The sequence below is a fragment of the Mus musculus genome, chromosome 7 (genome assembly GCF_000001635.26).
Source record: "Mus musculus strain C57BL/6J chromosome 7, GRCm38.p6 C57BL/6J".
In the NCBI taxonomy this organism is placed as follows: Eukaryota; Metazoa; Chordata; class Mammalia; order Rodentia; family Muridae; genus Mus; species Mus musculus.
Genome location: NC_000073.6, coordinates 67,519,206 through 67,544,758, shown reverse-complemented (window position 1 = coordinate 67,544,758; position 25,553 = coordinate 67,519,206). Strand labels below are relative to the sequence as shown.

The 25,553-nt window shown below is 44.7% G+C and overlaps 1 protein-coding gene and 1 long non-coding RNA gene across 8 annotated transcripts in view; one reads left to right on the top strand and one right to left on the bottom strand.

Annotated features, from left to right (window-relative positions):
* Lrrc28 (leucine rich repeat containing 28) overlaps window positions 1–25,553 on the top strand; it is a 131,927-nt gene that overhangs the window by 100,578 nt on the left and 5,796 nt on the right. For 5 of the 6 annotated variants that reach the window (NR_028144.1, NR_028143.1, XM_006541130.4 and 2 more), the window contains 2 exons: window positions 12,969–13,144; window positions 15,014–15,173. Coding sequence is in view for 3 of the 6 variants with exons in the window: in XM_006541130.4 (XP_006541193.1) it covers window positions 12,969–13,144; window positions 15,014–15,173 (336 nt within the window). In the remaining 3 variants the exon portion in view is untranslated. The remainder of the gene's footprint in view (window positions 1–12,968; window positions 13,145–15,013; window positions 15,174–25,553) is intronic. The other variant, XR_391360.4, reaches the window with a different exon arrangement.
* Gm34079 lies at window positions 1,172–23,962 on the bottom strand. 2 transcript variants are annotated; one of them, XR_003946792.1, is made up of 5 exons: window positions 18,020–23,962; window positions 15,678–15,837; window positions 4,215–4,323; window positions 3,166–3,413; window positions 1,172–1,378 (listed from the first exon to the last, which is right to left on the bottom strand). It is a non-coding gene; the product is annotated as a predicted gene, 34079 (long non-coding RNA). The 2 variants fall into 2 exon arrangements; XR_003946793.1 differs by lacking the exon at window positions 18,020–23,962 and adding an exon at window positions 16,111–16,351.

Below are 25,553 nucleotides of genomic sequence, written 5' to 3'. Positions count from 1 at the left end.
TTTCCTCAAGGGAGGCTCCTCTTTCTATGATAACTCCAGCTTGTGTCAAGTTGACACACAAAACCAGCCAGTACACCACACATACCATTATAAACTCTAATAACTCTAGAGGAATTGGCATTAAGTTAAAAGATTTTCTTCTTTGGAACATTATTGCAAGGACAATTTGCTGCAGTAACTGGCTCTTAGCTAAGACTTTACTGATTTTAAGTATTTAGAATTCTGCAGCAGGGGGCCTGGAGAGAGGGCTCAGCAGTTAAGAGCACTGACTGCTTTTCCAGAGGTCCTGAATTCAATTTCTACCAACCACATGGTCGCTCATAACCATCTGTAATGGGATCTAATGCTCTCTTCTGGTGTGTCTGAAGATAGTTACAGCGTACTCACATACATAAAATAAATAAATCTTAAAAGAAAAAGAATAGAATTCCCACAGCAGACGCAGACCCTTCTTATGGATCATAAACAACCAAGCAGATGCTTCAGTCGGAGCAACAAGAATCCCCTTCTCGGGCTGGTGAGATGGCTCTGTGGGTAAGAGCACCCGACTGCTCTTCCGAAGGTCCAGAGTTCAAATCCCAGCAACCACATGGTGGCTCACAACCATCTGTAACAAGATCTGACGCCCTCTTCTGGAGTGTCTGAAGACAGCTACAGTGTACTTACATATAATAAATAAAAATAAATCTTAAAAAAAAAAAGAATCCCCTTCTCATGGGCTTTCAGGAATGTGACCTCTACCAGGAAGGGCACAGCACCTGAGAGGAAGTGTCCTGGTGGTGTGAGATAGAAGGACTGACACACTTCCAGCTTACTTTCCCCACTTGAGCAGCCGAAGGAACACCTTTGAGATGAGGGAACCAACACATCTGACTCCTCTTCTCACTCCCAGCGGGCTGTGCAGCTGACTCATACCCCACGCAGCTCAGCAAGAAGACAGGCAGCAGTACTGAGCACAGACGATGTTGTTTCTGGGTAGGAGCTGTGCCTTTCCTTAGGAAGAGGGCTCACTCGTTAGCTCAGGAAGCCTAGGTGAGCTCAGCCCGTACAGGCAGATGAAATGCAGAACCTTCTTGAAGCAGGAACAATAGATGGTGTTACAGGTTTTAGCTGAGTGGCTTTTCTAAAGCTGACTGTGTCACAGATGTGACACGGCGTAGTCATACCCCAGTGAATTCTTAAAGGGTTTTACTATAGCCTGATTCTTCCACATGGTGAGCAGAATGACCTCAGTCAGTCGTCATACAGACAATGTAAGCCAGCTCCCACACTGACCCTCAGAGGCTGCCCTGCGAGGTCAGTTCAGCCTCTGCCACAGTTAGGAAGTAGTTGCTGTGTAGACACAGGTGTTGCTGACTGCCCGAGTGTACGGTTTGCACTGAGGAGAGAAAGAGTTTTTGTCTTTGAGTTTATACCCGCAGCAGTGTTAGTAGGTTTTAGGAAATGAAGCGTTAGTTAATGATCTGGCTTCTTCATATTGTTATGAGCTTACCTCATTGATAGTAATAGGACATGGAGACCCAGTTTTATGATATTAGTGTTGGGGTGTGTGCGGCCTAGCTTACAGATAGACCGTCCTGCATTTCAGTCTGCTGGTTTAACCCAGAACGTTGAATGTTCTCGTCATTAGATTCCTAAGCCACTCATCCTTAGGTCAGTTAGCCTAATTTATGCCTCAAAATGATACGTGTCTGTATAGTATATAAATGGCAAAACATTCTCAAAACTCTAGGGCATGCTGAAGATGGGGGGGCTCCCATTTTTTCCATCTTTCTTCTACCTATACAGGAAATCAAAAGCCCCAATTCCCAGTCAGGGTTTAGGCAACTCCTGTTTTCCTGTAGGAGAGGAGAGGAAAGACACAGAGACAGAAAGACAAGGTCATGACAGAAAGAAAAGTGTGCGTGCCAGCGAGGTCAAGCAAGGGAAATTGTTTAAAAATAAATTTGAGTGTCCTGTTCATTTGTTGGAGGTTTAGTGATCAATGACCCTGTCTGGCCACCGCAAAGCACATACCATGATGAGCAAAGTAATGAGCTGCCAGCCCTCATGGCCCTTCTGTACAGCTGGGGACGAGGGAAGGACTGTAAGGAAGGGATCTGCACAAGATGTTGTGTGCAGTGACACACGGGCTCCACTCACTCAGTTCTCCACTCTCGCACATGTTGCTTCCCGCTACCTTGTGGGCTCAGATATTAAAGGAACAGCTCTGCTCTGCTCTGCTCAGCGTAAGCATCCAGGAAACCAGAGCGCCGGCAGTATAGAATGACACAGCTTTAGGGTCCAGCAGTATAGAATGACACAGCTTTAGGGTCCAGCAGTATAGAATGACACAGCTTTAGGGTCCAGCAGTATAGAATGACACAGCTTTAGGGTCCAGCAGTATAGAATGACACAGCTTTAGGGTCCAGCAGTATAGAATGACACAGCTTTAGGGTCCAGCAGTATAGAATGACACAGCTTTAGGGTCCAGCAGTATAGAATGACACAGCTTTAGGGTCCAGCAGTATAGAATGACACAGCTTTAGGGTCCAGCAGTATAGAATGACACAGCTTTAGGGTCCAGCAGTATAGAATGACACAGCTTTAGGGTCCAGCAGTATAGAATGACACAGCTTTAGGGTCCAGCAGTATAGAATGACACAGCTTTAGGGTCCAGCAGTATAGAATGACACAGCTTTAGAGTCCAGCAGTATAGAATGACACAGCTCTAGGGGCCAGTAGAACCTAATGTAAAAATGTGATCTCTAGTACATGTATATATGTATTTATATAAAACATCACCTTATTTATATAAAACCTGAGAGATTTTGTTGGTAGTATTTTGCTTATGCTGTACCAACATACACACACACACACACACACACGTATGTAATGACTCTGGGGGAAGATTAGAGAATGGAATAGAAAATATACAAAAAGCATAAAATATACACAAAGTTATTCACAAATGTCTCAGAAGTCTCTGAACCTAACTTGATTTATAGAAATGTGAACTAAGTTAGCCCCTCCTCATTGAGTTTATTCCTTGTCCAAATACTGAACACTAAGAAGCATGTCAGGATTGTGTTAGAAGTTGCTAGAAAGCCAAGGGATGTAAGTGCTTGTTGTGGCATAGCTCACAGCACAGAGGGGAACTGCCCTGAGAGGGGTGTGTTAACTTACAGCATGCCCGACTCCTGTGTCCCACTCGGAGGCACACATTAAATCCTGTTGACCACCCGGTCAGCCATCTTCACACAGCTAGGAGGGGAGGGCCCTGGAGAGCCAAGTAGAGGCTGGCTGGCTACCACAGTGCCCTGACACTCTCGCTCTGTGCCAGCCTCATGAGTGCTGGCTTCTCCGGGATTGTCAGTCTCTTACTACATCCTTAGTGGTAAAAATGGTCCTGCATGGGGGATATCTCCAGAAACCTGTTTGTGTGAGAAGAAGGAAACGAACATTTGTACATAGACATTTCCAGCTTTATCTGGGAGCAGTTTCTTTAGACAACCTAATGGTTTGTTATGCAGGCACTTAAGGTCATAGTTCAACTGAGTTGAACCAGTGGAATAAAAATTTTTTAGATAACAGACCAGTTTTAGGGTTTTTTTTCCCCAGTCAGGAGAAGCTGTTTATTAATATATTGTGAATAGACTTAGTAAGCTATAGTATTTTGGGAGATTATTTATTTTAAATCAGCATACAAGGAATTATGTTTCAAGCATAGTTTATTTTTGTTTCTCCTCTTCCTTCTCCCCCAGTTCCCTTTTCCACTCTGATGCTATGTGTGCTCCTTGCCATCTCTTCCCTCTCTAGGAGTCTGTGCGTTTACAGTCTGTACCCCGTGTGTACATGCACTCGAACAGTAAAGCTAGGACCCACTATGTGTGTGTGTGTGTGTGTGTGTGTGTGTGTGTGTGTGAGAGAGAGAAAGAGAGAGAGAGAGAGAGAGAGAGAGAGAGAGAGAGAGAGAGAGAGAGAGAGAGAATGAGAATTTGTCTTTCTGAGTCTGGAGTTCTTAGGTTAATGGAACCTTCAGATTCTCCTTATGAAGGTTTTATAGTTTTCATTGTCCATTTATCCATTGATAGAATCTAGGCTGGTTCCATGTCCTAGCTGTTGGGACCAGAACAGCAGTCAGCATGGATATGCAAGGGTCTATACCCAGGAGTGTTATGGCTAAGGCATGTGGCAGTTACGGTTTTACGTTCTTGAGAAACCTTCATACTTACTTGTATGGTGGCTGTACTGGTCACCCTCACACTCGCAGTGAGTAGAGAGTCCTCTTGCTCACACCCTCATTAATATTTGTTGTCATTGGTTTTCTTGATGATAGCCATTCTGATTGGTATGAAATAGAATCACAAAGCAGTTTAAATTTGCATTTCCCTAATAGCAAGGAATGTTAGATGCTTTTAAAAATACTTACTGACTACTTATTTATTTCTTGACTATATATATATTTCTTCTTCTTTCTCTTTGAGAATTGTCTGTTCAGGCATTATTTTTAAGACATGATCTTACTCCTTATATAGCCTTGGCTGAGCTGGAATTTATTATGTAGACCAGGCTATCCTTGAGCTCATGGAGATCAGCCTGCTTCTGCCTTGTAAGAATAAAAGCCATGGACCACCACATCCAGCTAACCCATTTATTGATTGGCACTATCGTGTGGGTGTGTGGGGGTGTTTAATTTTTGCAGTTCCTTATTCTGCATAATGTTCTAGATATTAACTCCCTGTACCTCTAGCTGTACTCTCTTATTCTGTAGGCTGTGTGTTCTGCTGGTAGTTTCCTTTGTTCATAGACCATTTTCACGTAAGGGCTCTTTACACTCAAAACAATATTGAGTATCTAAATGGCACCTCCTTGAGACATGCCCAGAGCAGCCCAGCTGCATCTAGCAAAAGTGTTACAAGGTTTGCATTTTGAGGCCAACAAAGTAAGTTACTTGGTGAGACAAAAATACTAGTACTTCCCTGAGCATTGGAGGAATGTAATAGAACCTAGAATCTCTTCAGTCTAGGTGTTAATGTCTACGCCACAGTTCAGAGTTCTGCAGCGTGTAAAGAACTGGAGGAATGTGGCCCATTCCCAAGAATAAAGATGCTTAGAGACCAACCTGAAGTGATCTGAAATGTCAGGATGCAAAAATAAAGATAATGAAATAATCTTGTAACTTTCTTCAGTAAGCAAAGAACAGGTTTATCATGAATGAAAAGACAAGCAAAACAGAACTAACACCCAAAAAAAAATATAACAAGATTTTAGAATAAAATCCTATGGCAGAATAGGCACAGCAACAGAAATTCTGGTGGGAAGCTGGAGCAGATAGAGAGAAGGAGGACAGAGGGCCCCAGCCCGTGTGAATGTCCATGCCCTGTCCCAGGAGAGTCAGGAGGGAATGAGGTGGCAGCAGGGTTCAAGAGGTCATGCCTCTGCTGCCTGGGCTTCACATCCTCAGCTCAGGACCTCTGAGGCAGTGTGAGCACCGCTCTGTGCCTGGCAGTGTAGCCCAGGCAGCTGGGAAGGGAACTTTGACAGCAACTAAAGATAAACAAGGAGACCTTTCTTTTTTGGGGGGTGGGTTTCGAGACAGGGTTTCCCTGTGTAGCCCTGGCTGTCCTGGAACTCAGGACCAGAACTTGTAGACCAGGCTGGCCTTGAACTCAGAAATCCCCCTGCCTCTGCCTCCCAAGTGCTGGGATTAAAGGTGTGTGCCACCATGCCGGCTAAGGAGACCTTTCTAAGGTACTAATATAAAACCCAGAGTGTAATGTCTGCAGGAAGGAGGACAAGTCAGGGGCTTTCTCCGAGTCCACCCTGGGCTTCCTAACGAATGAGAAAACAGAGCGAAAGCAAAGGAGCACTTCAGGGATGCTTAATAACTACCCAGTGAGCAAAGGCTTCGCCAGGACAATGGTGTTCTTTCTAGGTAGCACTTTCTTTCCTTCTCTAAAATGAAAAGATGGTTTTGCTACAAGGGAGGACATGTCTGTAGCATCCCTGTGATGGCAGATGGGCGTCGTGTGGGTACTCTGTAGGATAAAAAATCTGAATGCCTTGGCAAGACAATTTAAATCTTCACTTAAAGAAATCTCTCAATCCCAACCTCCCTCCCACTCCTCCCTCCATCCCTCTCTTCTCCATCTATTCCCCTCTCAGTGTCTGTCTATCTGTCTGTTTGTCTGTTTCTGGGGGTGAGAGGGTTTGAGGTGGTTACACAGGTGCCATGGTATGTTGTTGTTGACAACAACTCTGCTTTCAGTCCTTGCCTCCTGCCGTATTTGAAACAAGTTGTCTTTGCCACTGTGGATGCTAGGCTGGCTGGCCCACAGCTTCTGAGTAGCCTTATGTCTCTGCCTCCCATCTTGCTGTAGAAATACTGAGATCACAGACGTGTGCTGCTACTGCACCCAGCCCTTCTACATTAGATCTGAGGGTTTGAAAACAGGTTGCCATGGCTGCAAAGCAAGCATTTCACCCACTGAGCCATCTTTCCAGCCCTAACTTTGACATACTGTTAGATGGAATGGTGAAAGCAAAAATGAAGATGAACTAATTTACTACATCATATATTTTGGGGAAAATATGTAGCAAAATCTCAGTGGCAAGGTGACATTGCTATTCAGGTAACCTGTTTTAAGCTAAATGATGAGTGACAGCTATGACAATATTGAATTAAATGGAGATGTCCAATGATTACTATAATTATCTAAACCAGAGGTACTAGCATTTACAATTTAATCAGTGACTTAAGGATTCAGTGTGCGTATATTTATGTAACCTCCTAGGCAGTTAGTGTAAAATGTTTTAAACTACATGAATTCTAAATCAAGACTACCAGTGTTTAATAAGTGCTGGATAATACTTGGGTTTATTGTAAACTGAAGCATTTTGTATCTTCCATTCCTTCCTCTTGAGAGTTTACTTCATTGTTACTTCTTTTTTGTCCTTGTTTTTGTTTTGGTTTGGTTTGGTTTGGTTTGGTTTTTGAGACAGGGTTTCTCTCTGTGTGAGTGTGGCCCTGGCTGCCTAGAAACTCACTCTGAAGACCAGGCTGGCCTTAAACTAAGAAATCCACTTGCCTCTGCCTCTTGAGTGCTGGGACTAAGGTGTGGGACACCAGTACCCAGCCTCACTTCCATTTGGAGATCTCTGATGCTCACATCTTTAGGCGACTCTGGCCATGTGAATAAAGCCATGTGCCCTGTGCCCTGTGAACTAAATGGCTAAGTCCCAGTTCATGTTTTTGTTTTCTGTTGACTGACACAACTCTAATATTACTATGAAGCAGCAATAATAACAGTTAATAATAAAAAGAAAGCTTAACTGTACGTGTGGATTAGAATTGTTGGGTACCAGACAGTGTGCTCTTGGTTCATTTGTGTCATTGCACAAAATCTTCCCAACAAACCTTGTAAGTTATCCTTGTTTTGTAAATGACGGAAGTTGTCTAAGAATCTTGGTAGCAGCCACGTCATCACCTACTCTTAGCTTGCGCAGCGGCCATTCTGCCGCCACCGCTGTGTCTTTCCCCTTTGCCTGGGCTCACAGCTATGTGGGCTGGGACTCTTCTGCTGACTCCTCCAGAGTCAAATCCTTTGGAAGCAGCTCAGAGAAGGTAGGCAATAGAATGGCTGACTCAGTCCCTCCATCCTGGCAGCGCTTGGCTGCAGCTGGCTATTGAGGGTGAATCATAGAAGCCACGAATAGATTAAATTTAATTAGCTTCTTAATATCTAGTGGTAAAGAACAGGGGTTCTTCTGAAAGAATTATCAAAGAAAAACTAAACGTTCTATAAAATTAGGGTGCACGTGTTTAGTGTGAGCCTCTTCAATATAACCTGTGGTTGTTACAAGGGACAATAAGAGCCTTAAAGCCTGGCTTTCAGTGTCCTACCCATTGTTGTTAATGGGTTTGGGCTTAATCTGTGCAGAAACACTCAGGATGTATGTGAAGCAGCAGCTGTCACAGTAGCAGTGATGTGAGGTGTGTTCATGAAGGATGTACTATAATCCTAGCATTCAGGGGCCGACAGGAGGAGGGGGAGGGCCATGAGCTGGAAGCTAACTTTGTAATGTGCTTTCTACTCCATATTTTTATTTTATATTTTTACTCAGGATTCTCATTCTTCAGTGTGGATGTAAAGTTTGGAAACACACCCTTCAAGCTACAACTCAGATCAGTCTTCAAGTTGGGGCTATTTTATGCTGTATTAAAAAAAAAAGGCCCTATGGTGGCCATTCATGATATTGACTCTCTGAGATGATCCACAAGACCACAAAGAATGCTTTCTAAGAAATTCACAAATGCCTGTCATACTAAAATATAAAGCAGAAAATAAAGTTTAGAAATGGGAATATTATCTTACTACATACATGTATTTGTCAGAGTCAAGTTCCCGCAGACATGGAGGGATCTGTAGGGAAGAGCAGAGTCAAAGCGGTCTGGGGCAGAATTCCCCTGTCTGGTGATGCTTGGCCTTTTTGTTCTTTTGACCTGAGCACACGAGTCTCTGACATACCAGAGGGCGGTGAGTTTTACTGTTATAAATGTGGTATATGTTACTCCTATCGAAAAATACCCTCATGGGGCACCTAGTCTGGTGTTTGACTCAATACCTGGGCACTATGCCCTTGCTGGGTTGCCACAAAAAAATAAGACATTTGCCAAAATTCCACTTGACAGATGGCTGTTATTTTCCTAAGTCTGTTTCCTTACATGTGGCCTCCTCTTCCTGTTGGGTCACCACACACAAAACATTGCAGTACTCAGTCCTCTTAACTCCTCATCCCAAGAACTGTGGACCCCAGAGTTCCCCAACAGTTGCAGGTTTTTCCATTTCCCCCTCAGTCAGTATCAACCACGACCGATCCTTTTTATAGTTAGTGGCCTTTGTACTGGTTGTTATCTTTAAGAGTTTCCCCTGTTTGTTTGGTTTTTGTTTTTTATTTTCCTGACTTCTTATTTGACCCTTACAGATACAGTGATCGTCTGGCAGGGTGTGGTCACTAACAGCTGTCTCAGTGTGCATCTTGGGATGAGTTGTGGGGTTTCAGTTTCTAGGATGGCCACTACCTTGTATCCCTACCTCCTGTGAAGGAAAAGGAAAACAACAGATATTCTAATTCAAAAGACAAACTGGAAATCCTGTCAGCAAACTGGGTGGCAGCAGGGGAGGGGGTATCTTTATCTGATAAAATAGATCTTTGAAAACCAAGAATCAATACTATACTTCATGTTCAAAGAACTGAATTCCAGGAATGTTTGGGTTGCTGTCCGGCTAAAGCTAGTGTAAAGTTCAAGGTAAAAAGTAAGCAACTGAGAGTTGCAAGAAAAGGCTTTAAGAAGGATCTGCAGGCAGACGTATCAGCTGACTGTCTTCTGTAAGGCAGCGTCATCAGAGCCCTGTGGGACTGACAGATGTAGCACTAACACGGAAGAACCCTCAATTAATTTAAAAGTGTTTGCTTGGGAAGTTAGCATGGTGAAGATGGCACTCCAATTCAGAGGTGAACAGGTATTGTATTTGATAACACTATAGGTTGTTCTATTTATAACATGGGCAAAAGAGAAAAAGAAAGAACATCTGCATGTAAAATAATAGAGTACATAACTAGAAGACACTTTAGGACAACCCTCCTAATAATCGGAAGAGTCAGATGTTGGGAATGGAAGGATGGGTGCTTGTAACAGCGGGGCGGACAGCTGTGTGTGGATAGGGACCATCTCTAAAAGGGGGAGATGCCCACCTCAGGTATGAAAAGGATTTGCCAATATGAAAGGGTCTAAGAATTGACTTTTGATTCAGTTGAACAGTAAGCAAAAGTGTGAATGGTTAGGTCACAGAAGAGGAATGTGAATGACCAGTGAGCATCCCCAAAGGTTATAAACTAGAAAGCATGCTGTGGGTATCCATCAGCCAGACATGTCGGGCTGGTACAAGCAGCCGCCACCCTGCCATCTTGGACAGTACAGTCCACAGCCTCTCTGTAATTACAGCTGTTTCTATGGCTAGCAGTTTTCTTTTGGGGAATAGTATCTTCAGACATGAAAATTTCTGTACGTAAGGATTTGTTGCTTTCATTGTAACGCCGTGTGATAGGAGGGGAAACTGAAAAGGCTGAGATGAACAGAGTAAGTTCCAGTCACACTGTTGAAAAGACTTCTCTAGCTGTGTCTTGATGGCCCACATGATTGATTCTGTGAGCAGAACATTTTAGTGCTTTGTGGTCTTGTTTGATTAAGGGAGCAAACTAAAAGAAAGGGTCTATCTCTGCTTTTTTCTCTCCTTCCTTCCTTCCTTCCTTCCTTCCTTCCTTCCTTCCTTCCTTCCTTCCTTCCTTCCCTCCCTCCCTTCTGCCTCCCTTTTTCTTTCTTTCTTTCTTTCTTTTTCTTTCTTTCTTTCTTTCTTTCTCTCTCTCTCTCTCTCTCTCTCTCTCTCTCTCTCTCTCTCTTCTTCCCTCCCTCCCTCCCCCTCCATCCCCCCTCTCTTTCTTTCTTTTCTCTTGAGTATAGAGAATAAACTTTAAAAAGCACCAAAATAGCATTGGGACTGAGACTGGAGGTAGGGTTTGAAGGTGGAAAACCCAAAATAAAAAAATCATTCACTTCTTTGTCCATTTTTATACTGCTTAGCCCATGGAAATAAGATATTGTTATTTCTGCCATTTAAATTTACAATAATACATTGTTTTGAAATAACATTTAAAAAAAGACTCCTGTCTAAAATAGCAAAGTTCATATGATCAGATGAACTAAAGCAGCTCTTCTGAAAAGGAAATCACTAAGTGAAGGTAGTTTCCCTGCCTCTGAAGAGTAATGCCACTCTCTTAGAACAGGTCAGACCCCCAAGTTATCAGCAGTTCTGAAGTGTGACTTGTTTGCTTTTACACCTTGCAGAGAAGGAAGGCCCCTGGCTTCTACCGAACTCTGTGGTCTGCATCTCCCCTCCCCTACCTTGTCTGGACCCTCCTGACTCCCTCAGTCCTGCCCACCCCCATGTGTCTGCAGTTTTCTTCCCTTCTTTATAATCAAGTCTCTTCACTGTCCATATCTCCACACAGTTTGGAAACAGACATCTAGTAGTCTTCTCCATGAATTAAAACTCCCTGACTTGGGCTAACATTCCTGGCCCATGCTCCCACACCCTGAGTCCTTTTTCCAGCGCCCAGAATTCGTGCACAGCCTTTGTCTTCAGGCTCTGACCACTGCTCGTGGCACCTACCGTTTATTCTGTGTGGCATTTTAGTCTAAACTGCCGAGCTCTCGAGTCAAAGTGAGCCCCTCGGCAGCATTCCCCTCAAAGTCTTCTGGAAAGACTCATTCAGCCCCAAGGATTGCAGTGGCACTGTTCCAGACTTGTTTCCCAGTGAAGTGAAGGAAGGGGCGCAGGAATAAACTCAGAATGAGCAAAGGAGCCTCGGACTCCTGCCTTCCAGTCCCGTACCCTGTGTCCTTGTCTTTTCTGGTCAAAGTCAAAAGATATTATCCTAGTCATAGTTCTGGTTTGTTTTTCTGTTGCTGTGCTAAAACACTGACCAAAAGCAACCTGGGGGGAAAGGCTTTATTTGTCCCCCTCCCCTCATCACATTCCATCATAAAGGGAAGTCAGAGCAGAAATGGTGGAGGAACACTGGTTTGCTAGCTGTCTTCTGCTCAGCTAGTCTTCCTACACAGCCCAGGACCACCTGCCTAGGAAGTAAGCCACCTACAGTGGGCTAGTCCCACCCGCAAGAGTCATCACTTAAGACAGTCTCTTGCAGGGGTTAACTAACTACAGGCTATTCTGCTCTGCACTGTTCTTTGGTTCTTCCCTCAGATGACTCTAGGCTGTGTCAGGTTGACAGCCAGAACTCACTAGGCAGTGCTCAGAGAACTGCCTTTGTTAAAGCCTTTAGTCATTGGAGAAGAAAGGGAAGTAGGCTTTCAGGTACCTAATGACCCCAGTTGGGGGCATGGTTAGAGCCACAGAACAAGCAGGAACTAGATAGAGCATTGCTTGGCCTATTCAGGGGCTAGAAGAAGGGACCCAGGCTGTGGGAAAGTGAGCCATGAGTTAAAACCAAACTCAAGCTAACATTCCTGGCTTATATATCCCCCCCCACATGTAAATGAAAAGAACCACTAACGTTACTAGCTGGCACTTTAAATGTATGCCCGCGGGCTTAGATTTTTCTATATACACACACAAAATGTTAAAAACGTTAAAGTGGAACAGAGTATCTCAACAGAGTACCGGACTCTCCACCCAACACCCATCCCTGCTGTGAGGGATGGTGGGACATACCATGGCATATGAGGTCTGAGGACAACTTCAAATGTCACCTTCCACCTTGTTTGAGATAAGTCAGTCTTGTTTACTGATTCATAGCCATGCTAACTGGCCCTCAATCTTCTGGCAATTCTCCTGTCCCCGTCTCCCATCTTCTGAGAGGGCACACTTAGATTGCAGGTATTTGTGTTTCTGTGCAGTCTGGGGACTCAGACTCAGGCGCTGAGGCTTGCTTATTCTACAGCAGTGCTTTCCTTACTTAGACAGCTCGCCAGCTTTACTTCTAATGGTATTGTACCCTGTCACTCAGCACTTAAGAGGCAGAATCAGGAGGATCCCTGCAAGTTCAAAGCCAGCCTCATCTATGTAGTAAATTCTTTGTACAGTGAAACTCTGTCTTAAGAAGAGAAAATTAATTTGGAAGCTTTCAGCAACATAAACTTGATACTAAAAAGGGGGAAGGTGGAGCTTGCAGCAGGCTTTACAGATCCTCTGAAGGAAGCCTACTATAGAGGAATACGTGATGCTGTGAGTGACACTGTAACCTGCACTCCAGCTGCTTCTGTGTCTCTGGCCAGGATTGAGTAAAGAGCCTGGGTCAGCATCGACTCAGCCACCGTGGATTGTTATATATGCCTTGTGAATGCCTTGTAGCCTGGCCTGAGCCTTACCTCATGACTAATGCCCCTGTGCTGTGTCTTTATGCAGCTGTGGCATCCCCATCCAATTGTCAGAGGTGAGGCTGCTGACATTTTCATCTGGGCAGCTGACAGTCTTCCTCCCAGCAGAGGTGAAGACAATAGGCACAGAGAAGGATCATGTCCTGCCTCTGCAAGAACTGACCATGCGGAGTCTCTACCGCACCTACCACGGGCTTTGGAAAGGTTAGTACATGGGCCTTCCCTGCTGTCTCAGTCAGGAAACAAAGACTTGTCTTTTATCCTGTCTGTTTTGCTCTTCATCTTTTTTTTTCTTTTATCACGACAGCATACACATTTCACACTAACTTTACCATCTTAACCAAGTGTAAAGTTTCTGGGCATTGAGTATGTCAGTGGTCTTCCTGTCTCAGCCCCCCCCCCCCCCCGAAGCTTGCTAAGCTTTAACAGTTTCAACACTGCTTCCTTTGGCACCCCATGCAGACACACAGAAGCATTTATTAAAATATAGTTTCCATTGCAAAGGGCAGCAGTTCCCAGAGAAACTATAAGTTAGAAAACCTGGTGTGGACATGTGTGTGCTTGAAGTGAAAGGCAAACAGTGGGGACAGAGTCACATGTCTCCTCCAGAAAGGCTGGACTTGACCTCTGTCTCCCGGGATCCAGCAACTGTAAGGAGAAGAGTTCCCAAAAGCCTTTGTCAGCACTAGCAAGCAGGCTGATGCCTGTTTGGAGAGTGTCTAGATTGTAAAGGCATTGCTCGGCTCAGATTAGAAGGAAGCACATCAAGAAAGTACTGGCTGGGGCTGCTGACCCTAACAGTGTTACTAAAATATCTCATATTGCAAAAAAGTTGCATTTATGTGTTTGTGTGTATGTACATGTTTTGGGGGTGGGGTACCCACAGAGGCCAGGTTGTGGGTACTCACAATCCCCAAACACTTGACATGTGTGTTGGATCTCAAATTCATCAAGTGCTCGTAACTACTGAACCATATTTATGTTTTTAAAGCTGCTAAATGCTTTGTCTTTGCATTTGGAGAGGGACCGTGGAGTTCAACTAAAACAAAACCAGCTTAACTTTCCAGGAATATCTAGTTAGTCCAAAATTAAGCTGTTTTTAAAAATGCCCTCCTTTAATTTTCTTTTAAAATAGAGGGGAGTTGGTTCTCCCACCATGTGTGCTCCAGAGGTCGAGCTCAGATCTCCAGGTTTGGTGGCAATCCCCTTACCTACTAAGCCATATTGCTGACCTGCAGGCTGGTTTTATTTATCCTTTTTGTTTATACAGAACAGAAATTTATTTACTTATATATAAATTATATTTTTCTAAGTGGATTTCAATCATCTGAAAAGTTCTAAAAGACAGTTTCTGTGTCCTTGCCAGGATTAGCTGGTAAACTTGAGATGTCACCTCAGTTTGAGCACTCCTCCCTTCACCACATGGCTAAAATAAGGGTAAACACTTGTCAAGATTGCCTGGGTGGCTGTGGTGGCTCGCTCTAGATGTGTCGTTTGCACGGCTCAGACTGGGCTGGGAAGACCATTCCCTACCTGTGCTCACGAGAATGAACAAGGCAAACCTTGGTTCCTTATCTTCCTCTCATCCTCTCTGACTTCCAGCATCTGATACTCTCTGTAATCAGCCTCTCCATGCGTAGGCTCTCCTCGTCGGTGTTTAATTGACAGAGCGGCTGATAGCTTTGAGGAGAACTTAACAGCAGCTGCCGTGGTCCCCAGACCTCAGCCTCCTTTAATTCTCTGACTGAGGAAAGCCTGCTCTGCGTGTCTGAGCCTTGTTCCTAAAGACTATTTGATCTAATTCTTTCCTTGCCTCTGCCTCAGGACAGTTTCTAGCTGCTCATAAAAGAGTGGATTTTCATTTTCCTTTAGTATCAAAACTATAAAAAACATCTTTCATTTTCTAATAATGTTAGATTTTTATTGAATGTCTATCAGATAACAGAATTTTCAACACGGTATACTTACTTTTAACTATTTGAACTTACTTGGTAACAAAGAGGAATTTCAAACGTCTAGTTTAAGGAAATAGGAAATTTCACTCATGTGTCTGATTTTTCTCTTCTGTTTCAGATCTGAACTTTTTGTCTCCAATCTCATTACCCAGAAGTCTCCTGGAGCTGCTGCACTGCCCCCTGGGGCACTGTCACCTGTGTAGTGAGCCCATGTTTACCTTCGTCTATCCTAAGATCTTCCCCTTGAGAGAGACGCCGATGGCAGGCCTGCACCAGAGGTGATGAAGCCTAAGTGGGCACCAGGGCTTAACTTGGGCCAGCCGTGCAACATGGGAGTGAGGGGATCATGCACGGAGGGGATGCTGAGTCTGCAGCGTAAGGAAGCTAAATCAGGGGTTCCCAACCTGTGGAGTTTCAAAGCCTCTTTCACAGGGGTCATCTAAGACCATTGAAAACACAATTTATATCCTGATTCATAACAAGAGCACAATTACAGTTATGAAGTAGAAATGAAATTATTTTTATGGGGGGTGGGGGGACATCACCATAACTGGAGGAACTGTATTAAAGGGCTGCAGCATTAGGAAGGTTGAAAACCACTGGACTAAGTGAAACCTGCTTGTTTTCACTTCTGCAAGAAAGCCTGGCTGCCCTCCTCAGTTCGGCTTTGGGGCAGACACAGGGGGCATGTACAGAGCATGCGCACAGCTGTGCGTGTTTTTTGGAGCAGCTCATTCTTAGGGGAGGGGGCTTGTATAAGGAGAGCTCATCCCTGTGCTCACCTGGCACAACCGGAAGTGCGAGCCGCACTCCGCACGTGAGCGCTTGCTGCTGTTCTGAATCCATTGCTTCCAACGGCGTTCCGGCGTTCCCGTACCACTCGGTATTCCTTGGCAGAGTGCTTTGCATTCATGGCGAATGTTCACTAAGTCCTGAGCCATGCTGTTACAGAGAGCAAGAACGCCAGACGGTGAAGAGTGCAGCATTGGAAAAGCCCCCATGGGTCTGGCCTTGGCTTAGTTTTCATGTTTGGGTTTTTTTTTTTCCCCCTCCTCCCTTTGAGACAGAGTCTGAAACTAGCAGTGAGCAGAGGATGGCCTCATCCTCCTGCCTCTGCCTCCCCAATGCTGGGGTCGCAGACATGCGCCACCACCCCCAACATAAGTCTGAGTTCCTTAAAGCTAAGAAAGAAAGAAAAACAGAGTATGCTCTCACTTGTCTGGGGAACTTTCCAAATGTGGGAGCGTCTCCCTCCTTGTCAGTGCCAGTGTGAGTTCCATTGTGATCATTTTGGTGTGAGATGGAATCTTGTTATGTAACAGCCAAGGTTGACCTCAAACACAGGAACTTTGTGCCTTGGCCTCCTGAGGGATGGTGACAGGGGTGTGCCCACATCAGCCTTGGATCATTTCATGAAACCTGCCCCCTGCTCTTCTACTGCCCTCTCCTCCCTCTTCTCCTGTCTTTGTTTCCCTTCTTTCTTTCTCCCAGGGCTGGGAACAGAGCCCATGGCCTTGTGGGCAAGGCATATCCCCCCAGCCCTGTTTCTGTTCCTTAATCTAAGTGGGATAAGAGACAGAAAGCATAGACTTTGCACTGAGAACCTGGGCAGCCTGCCAAGCTTCCCTGAGCCTCAAAATGGGGACAGAACAGTCTGCGTTGCTGGCCATAGCTGTAAGTAACAGATGAGGAAGGCAAACACCTGGCACACGATCGCCGTTCAGCAGACGAAGCCACCTTTCCCTGTCTCTGCCTGCTCCTCTCCCAAGCTCTGCTTATTCCTCCCTCGCCCCGAGTAATCCTATTCGATTCGCTGTAGGTTCCTGTTCCAACCGCTTTGTATTTTTTAATGTTCTCTGTGTACAGAAGCTCTACTCTGAACCTTTTTAATTTGATGCTTGTTCTTGGGAAAAACAAACAAGCCCCCAATCCAAACTTGTGCTGTTTGTTTTACTGTATACACAATATAGTGTTCAGGGTTTTCCACACACATGACACTAGTTGTGTGGCACTGTCTACCTGGACATGGTAGCAGATCCCACAGCCTGAGGCTCAGACCCCAAGGTTGTCCTTCCCATCTGCAAAACACTCAGAAGTCCCAGCTAGCTTGACCAATGCCTCTAAGTAGTAGGTACACTCAGGGCTCCCACAGTTTATTCTTTGGGTTCAGTTAACTTATTTGAGCAACTCGCAGAGCCCAGGAAAGTACATAGCCACCTTATTGTAAAGAACATCATGAGAGTACATACTCAGTGATGCTCAGAAGAGGCCTGGGGAAGAGGTGTGCATACCCTCCCTTGGTGTGTCAGCCTCCCAGAACTGCCATGCATTCACCTGTCTGAGAGCTCCTGAACCTTGGCTCGAGTTTTCATGGGAGCTTCACTCTGTGGCATGATTGTTATAGACCTGGTTGGGAATCCAACAGGACGTGTCTATCTCAGCATTCTTCTTGGCCTCTGTGTGCACGTGCTATTCCCTTCAGGATATGTGCTGGACCCCTCTGCAATGAGGGGGGCCTTTTTTTAAAAGATTTATTTATTTATTTATTATCTGTAAGTACACTGTAGCTGTGTTCAGACATACTAGAAGAGAGTGTTAGATCCCATTATGGATGGTTAAACTACCATGTGGTTGCTGGGATTTGAACTCGGGACCTTTGGAAGAGTGGTCAGTGTTCTTAACTGCTGAGCCATCTATCCAGCTCCCTTGAGGAGGGTATTAAGACACATTCTGAAATACTAGGGGCTGGGACCACTTATAAGGAATTTGGGAGAGATAAAACTCTACCCATAATGATCTCTAGTACATTTGAGATAAGAAAAACAAGGAAAAAACCACCACTCTGGAAACTTTACTTTTTAAAAATAAACATTTAAACTTATTCTTTTACAATTGCATGTATGTATATGTGTATATTGTACTTTGGTAATATACTCTTCCTTTGTCCTCTTAACCCCTTCCCTCTACTTCTACGCCCTTTGTCTCCCCAAATCTTCCTATGTTAATGTGTGCGTGTGTGCGTGTGTGTGTGTGTGTGTGTGTGAGAGAGAGAGAGAGAGAGAGTGAAGAGAGAGAGAGAGAGAGAGAGTGAAGAGAGAGAGAGAGAGAGAGAGAGCACACTTACTGCATTTAGTTAGGATGGGAGGTTATGTCCTTGAGGAGCAACTGGTGGTACCTCCATCACCTTGAACTACGACACTCCTCTCTCCCAGTAAGTGGCATCCTCAGGGAGGCAGGAGGTTCCATAAGCCCCTTCCTCTTCTCACTGGAATGTTGACGGGCTCAGTCCTGTGCAGGCTTCACCACCACTGCTGTGAACTCATGGGTGTAACCACTTAGTGTTTCCTAGCAGTCTTTCCTGTCCTCTGGCTCTTACAGTCTTTCCACAGTGTCCCATACTCCATTTAGGGCTTGACACTCCAGAGTCTTACTCTCAATGCCTTGGCCAATTATAAGGCTCCACTAACCACTTCCCACTAGAAACAGGAGCTTCTCTAACCAAGGCTAAAAGCAACAGTGATCTATGGATAGAAGGCTGTTTAGAGACAGTTGACATCACTTCCTCCGTGGGTTCAGTTCATCTTCTAGAATGGCTCCTAGCTCTGAGAAGCACTTCACTTATGTTTCCCTGCTATTATTGAGACTCCTGATGAGCAGCCAGGGGGAAGAATTGCAGAGGGCAGGGCATGTGGGAAGTGCACTGAACAGCCATGCTCTCTGAGATCCACTGCCCTCTATACCACATTGTCTACTCTCTGGAAGCTATCCAAACCCAGTTCTTTCAGTTTCTAATGTACTTCATAGATATAAGCGATGAAGTCACTGGCCACTGGGAACCAACTCCGCTCAGCACTTTATGCTCTCCCAGATGATGGAAGATGGGTGGGGCTGAAAGTGGAAACTATGTAATTGTGCACTGAGGGGCCAGTCAGATTATCCACATGCAGACAATTCCAAAGGGTTTAGGATCATTGTCAGGAAAGGAACTTAAAGACCATGTGTGATTCCAGAGTGTTACTCGCCCCCCAACACACAGTCCATGCCTTTCTCACAAAATAACTCACTTTGTTCCAATGTGTGTAAAAGATTTTGTTTCCTGTAAGCCAGGCTGGCCTCCATAGTCTTAGGATCACAGACATGAGGCAACATGTCCACCCAGACATAGCCCACACACCCAAAGACACATGATTTTTGAAAGAGAAGTCAAAAATAGACACTGGAGAAAAGACAGCATCTTCAACAAATGGTCCTGGTCAAACTGTGTGGCTACATGTAGTAGAATGTAAACACACCCATATTTCTCACCCTGCACAAAACTCAACTCTAAATGGATTAAGAACCTTAACATAGCGCTGGACGCCCTGATCTGATAGAAGACAAAGTGAGAAATAGTCTTGAGCTCATTGGCACTAAGAATGACAGTGGAGGAGATTTCATGTCTGTATAACAAAGGACACCATCATTCAGGCAAAGTGACAGGCTACAGAATGGGAAAAGACCTTTACCAAATATGTATCCAGTAAAAGGTTAATATCTAAAATAGAAAAAAAAACTTAAAAAAAAAAAAACCGTGAACATCAAAAAAGCCACCCAACTTATAAAAGGGGTACAACTAAACAGTTCCCAAGATGAGAAACAAATGGCTGAGGAACATTTCAACATTAAGCACCTTTGGCATCAACTCTTAAATGTACAGATTCTTGTCTTAAATATTGTTTACATTAGGTACGGGCCAAACTTAGTATATTACTCTTCCTCGGCAAGACTCCCATCTGCAAACATGAAAGCAGACAGTGTCTCCCTCCATTCCTGTGTGTGATGTGGGGCAGGTAGGGGCTGCACAGCGTAGTATGAGATGAGAGAACTTTTGAAGGAAAGAAGGATCCCAGGTTCTAACAAGCAGAAGCCCCACAGGCCACCATGGACTGTCTTCTTGGTGCCCCCTAGCAGGACAGCCCCACCCCTCAGGCTTGGTAAACCCCACCTCAGACTGATTTTTTTTTTCCTTCAGGCAGACCTTGCTTGCAGCTGGATGGCTCATGAGTCCATTCTGACCCATGAGACCCAAATGTCTTACAGTCCTCCATCTTCCTCTTTCCTTGGCCTGTCCAAGAGAGCAGCATTTCTGCATGTAGCCACTTGTTGAAGCTGCTGCCTTTTCTCCAGCATCTATTTTTTACTTCTCTTTCAACCTGATCTAGTTAAGGAAGGTTTCCCCACCACACCATACTCAACATTTGGTTCAAGAAAGCTTGAATTTTCCAAATCTTCAAGGTCTGCTTCATTTTTGGTTAACAATAAAATTCCCCTGCTTTCCTTCTTTCCCTTCGCATCTTACTGTAAGCGACAAATCAAGGGGTGCTCTGGGCACCTGACTTAGAAACCACAGAGAAGTGGTGCACGCCTTTAATCCCAGCACTCGGGAGGCAGAGGCAGGCGGATTTCTGAGTTCGAGGCCAGCCTGGTCTACAAAGTGAGTTCCAGGACAGCCAGGGCTATACAGAGAAACCCTGTCTCGAAAAACCAAACAAAAAAAAAAAAAAAGTTATTTCACTATCACCTCTAAGTTCTGCTTTCTGCCTCAGAGAACGTGACTCGGTGAAGGCAGAGAGCAGCCCATGGTTTCCAGGGCCGTGTTCTGTTATGCCATGAGGAGCACACTACATATATCAGCATTGTGTTCAGGCAGCTCTGTGTCCCTAAGACCATAAAAACACCCTCTCTAGTCCCAGTCTTTCCTCACCACATTCTCCTATCTTTCTGTCTGTGGCAGTTGTGAGCAGCATAGGCTTTTTCTATCATATACCTCAAAGCCTTCCAGCCTCTATTAGCCAGTGTGGCACTATGTCCACATTCCTGGGCGTGTTTATTACAGCAAGCCATCACTTCGCTGTAGCAGGTTCTCAAGAGATTTTCATTTTCCTCCCAGATTGGGAGAGAAGGTTGACTGATTTCACGGACAATTGTGAGGACTGCTACTCAGAACTTCATGGTGGGACTTAGTGCTTCAGAGCAGCAGCCGCAAGATCAGACAGGGTTTCTGTGTCTTGGGGAGAATGTCTTCTACAGCTTTGCTCTTGAGATTAGTCGGAGGAGGCTCACCTATTGTATGGGAGGGAGGGAGGGATCTGTTTAACTCAAAGTCTGTTAATTTAAATATGAATCACATCTTGTAAAAATGACCACAGCAACATTGAGCCTGATTTGCCTGAGCAATGGGGGCCCGTAGCCTAAGCAGTTTGCCATAAAAGCAGCTGTCACCAGCTTTAAAAGGGCTCCCTTAACTCACCAGGGTAGTTAGAAACAGCCGCCTGTATGGCTCGTCCGTAAATGCTGGATCAAGTTTGCATCACAGAAAGTACAGCATCTGGGTTTGGGTGGCTAGCAGCCCTGCTTTTGTGCAGTTGGGCCCTGAGGGTGCTGTGGAAAGACCCAGCGCCAGGAGCTCCCGCTTGACAGGTGAGCGGTAGCCTGCCATACAGTTCCTCCCACGGTGTGCCAGGCTCAGGTGCCTCCTTGTTCAGCTATTGCTAAGCTGAGTCATAACCCTCAGCACTTCATGTGGTCAGCGTAACTGTAATCCTCAGCGCACTAGAGCAGTCTCATGGTGGAGCTGGGCTCTGAACCCTGGCAGTCAGGCTCCATCCCTGCATTTCAGTCACTCTATTGGACAGTGAGAATACTGTTGAAGGGGCATTCAAAAAGACAAAACTAATATTCCCTAGTAGTCTGAGCAAGATAGTTTTGAAATACATATGTATAGCCAGAGCCAGGAGTGATGACATATGCCTTTAGTCCCAGCACTTGGGAGACAGGCAGATCTGTGAGTTCAGAGTGAATCCCAGAATAACCAGGGCTGTATCAAAGAGAAGCCCTATCTTGGAAAAGAGAATAGAAAGAAACACACATGTGTATATCTGTGTGCATTCACATGCACATGCACTGAAAAGCCTGAAAGATGTCAAGTCAACCATTTTTGTGACTAGTCTTGGAAGGAGGAATTGGGAATTACAAAGTCTGAGATGCCTAACTGTTTTGTGTTCCTTCAAAAAATACTAGAGGCAGAGTGTTCTACAAAGAAAGAATGTTTATTCTGCTCATAGTCACAGAGACTCAAGAGCATGGAGCTAGCATCTGGTCAGCTGTGGTGGCACCTCAGTGACACAAGGACATGTGATGAGGCAGGAGAAGTGAAAGGCATGGCAGAAGCTGGGCTCCGCCCTTCTTATTCCAAAGCCACCAGATCAGGCTCATTCACTCAATGTTCTATCGCGATGAAGAGAGACTGTGACTATAGCAGTTTCCTGTAAAGGAAAGCATTTAATTTGGGCATGAGTACATTTCCAGTTTTAGTCCCTTATTGTCATAGCATGAAGTGTGTAAGCACACAGGCAGACATGGTACTGGAGAGGTCGCTGAGAGTTCTGTATCAGGATCCGCAGGCACTAGGAAGAGGCCATGGGCCTGACTTGAGCATTTGACCCAAAGCCCGTCTCCATGACACACTTAGTTCAACAAGGCTACACTTCCTAATCCCTATTAAGTGTAGTGCTACTCCCTAAGACCAGGTGTTCAAGTCTGTGAGCCAATGGGAACCATTCATATTCAGCCCAGCACAGGTATCATCCACTCATGACACTGAAGTTTCCAGGATCCTACACCTCATGATAGCCCCATTTCTTTTTTTTTTTTTAATATTTATTTATTTATTATATGTAAGTACACTGTAGCTGTCTTCAGACACTCCAGAAGAGGACATCAGATTTCGTTACGGATGGTTGTGAGCCACCATGTGGTTGCTGGGATTTGAACTCAGGACCTTTGGAAGAGCAGTCGGCACTCTTAACCACTGAGCCATCTCATCAGCCTAATAGCCCCATTTCTTAAAGGTTCTGCCAAACATGCCGTCACACTGGCAACCATTGCCAGCAATTAACTTCTGGAGACAAGCTCCAGCCAGAATGTGGTTGGCACACTTGCATTTTTAATTTTCAACCCTATATGCACACAAGATTGTTTTTACATTTCTAAACAAAATGTATGTGTGTAACACGTCTGTGAAAGTCCAAGCACAGTTTTGTGAAGTTGTTTCTTCCATCTTTACATGGGCTCCAGGGATGATCAAACTCAGGTCTGGAGTTTAGCATCACAAATGCCTTTATGCACTGAGCCACCTTGCTGGCCATAACAAAAAATTCCTAATTTACCAGAATGTTTGACGATATGTTGCATAAAAGTATACATAATATCAACTGATTTCTGTCAATATGAATATGAACATTTGTGTTTATGGACATGTGTATACATATGCAATATTACATATAAACAACTGTATATTTGTAGAAAAGGTTTGTCATGACTTACCAAAGAAGATAGAATTTTATTTTTAAAAATTGATAATCAATTTAGAAATTGAACCTTAATTGCTAAAACATGAGTAGGCCACTGATTCCTTGTAAGAAATACTTTGGTGCTCTGTGCATCTCAGAAGGCACACACTGGCATGTATTGACCTATGCACACTAAAAGGGCCTGGGGGAGGCAGCCGTGAGGTGGCTCCCTTCAGGCTGCTGTCAGTCCTGGAATGACACTCTGATTCTTGGAGGGAGTCTTAGTCTGTGCTGCAGAGTGACTACATGAGCACTGTGGGTTCGAGGTCCTTGCACCTTGGGACCAGGACCCTTTGGTTAGGTGTGCAGAACACGGCCACACTCCCTCCTCCCTCTAGATGGCAGTCTACTTTTTAATGACCTCTTCCAGATAGTTCTTTCCTGGTGTGCTCTCCTGTGAGATGTTTCACACCTCCTTGCCCTTTCTTTTATTCATATCACTTCCTTCTAGAAAACCAAGTCATATCAGAAATACATTATTTGCATGGATGTTCGGGATTTTTTTTTCCCTCTAAGAGAAGCCTATTGACACCCTCAAGGTAACTTATGCTAGGTCCCATAAGAAAAATACTCTTCAAAAGATATATATTTGTTTGGTTTTTATTTTCCCCTAGTATCAGGATGGAACCTAGAACCTCCCATGTGCTAGGCAAGTAATGGGCCACTGAGCTACACCCACTCCTGCCCTCCTTACATTTCATCTTTTGAGGCCAGGACTCATATGTTGCCCAAACTGGCCTTGAACTTGCTGTTCTTCTGTGTTCTTCTGCCTCAGCCTCCTGGGTAGCTGGGAACGCAGGCCTGTCTTAACTAACTGCCAGCAGGTGTTCTGTTTCTTTCTCCTTGCCTTATTCAGAAATTACTAATCAACCACCTACTGTGTGCTGTGCTCCGTACTAGGAATTTACAGTAACTACATCACCTAACTCTTCCTGCTCCCAGAGTCTAGGGCAGCCTCTGGTTCTGCACGGGGATGTTCTCGTGAGAAAATTGCCACAGCATAAATGTAACAGTATACGACACACTGTTAGGTGGCTTTTCCACAAGTTATGTGCGTGGGACTTCATTCTATCAGCTCATATAAATATTATTCTTCTTTTGGCTTGAATTTCTGTAATGAGTCAAAGATATGCTTTTTATTTTTAATCAGCAAACACATTACAAGAGAAAATCCCACATTTCTCACGATGCTTGTGGGCTCTAGTCTGTGCCAGCAGCGTTGTGATTTGTCTCGTAAGGAATCATCGTAGTTCTGTATTTTAAAACTAGCTCAAATGCTCTTTCTTCTGCCTCAGCTGTAAACACACAGATTCTACGTATGCGTCATGCCTCGAGGTCTTTGTAGAACTTGTCGGCAGCCTTTCCTAACTGGAGCTATTGCTTAGTTCTCTTTCTCCCTTAAAACCGTCAAGCCTCTGGGGCCACAGTGAGCACACAGTGAACTTGCGTCAGACAACTGGACCATCCACACACTACACAGACACAGTCTGTTGCTACAGGAGCCTCTCAGAAACAGATAAGTGTGCAACCCTGTCGTGTCCTTGTAGCCCAGGTAGAACCTCTGGGCCACTCATCCTGCCAGCAGGCCTTCATAGACTTCCTTCTTTTACTCAGAGGCTTAACAGTTAGAAGCTTACTGGTTCCAGCATTAAGGATAGAATATCCTTGCTACGAAGGAGTTGGCTTCCCGTAATTATGGTTAAAACCAAGACTAAGCCGGAGCACTCCCCAGCAGTTGTGTGTGCTCCAGAGGCTCCAGTCCCTCGGCTTCTGAGGGCAGCTACACTCGTGTACACAGCCCCACACAAACACACACAAACAAGTAAAGCTAAAATAAATCGTGAAAGGCAGAGTCCACTTTTATCAGCTAATTCTCCAAAATGCATTATACACTTAATATCTTTTGTGTCTAAAGCCATTTTACTTGTGACTTATACAAATGTATATATCCCAATGTCGAATAAAAATAACTACAGGTAGAGTTCTGACTTTAGTAACAGAGAAGGGTGGAAACATTGCTCAGCATCGGAGTGCTTGCCTAGCATGTGAGTCCCTAGACCCTACCACCCCACACTATCAAACAAAACTTACCAGCAATGGAAACTAACAAAAAGCGTATATAATTTCCTACAGTAAGAAAAACAATTCCAGCCAGGCTTGGGGGTTCAGGACCAGGGAGTAGATGAGGCAGAGGATTGCAACTCCAGCATCTTCCTGGGCTGTTGAGTAAGTTCAAGGTTAGCCTGGAAAACATAGTGAGAAAAAAGG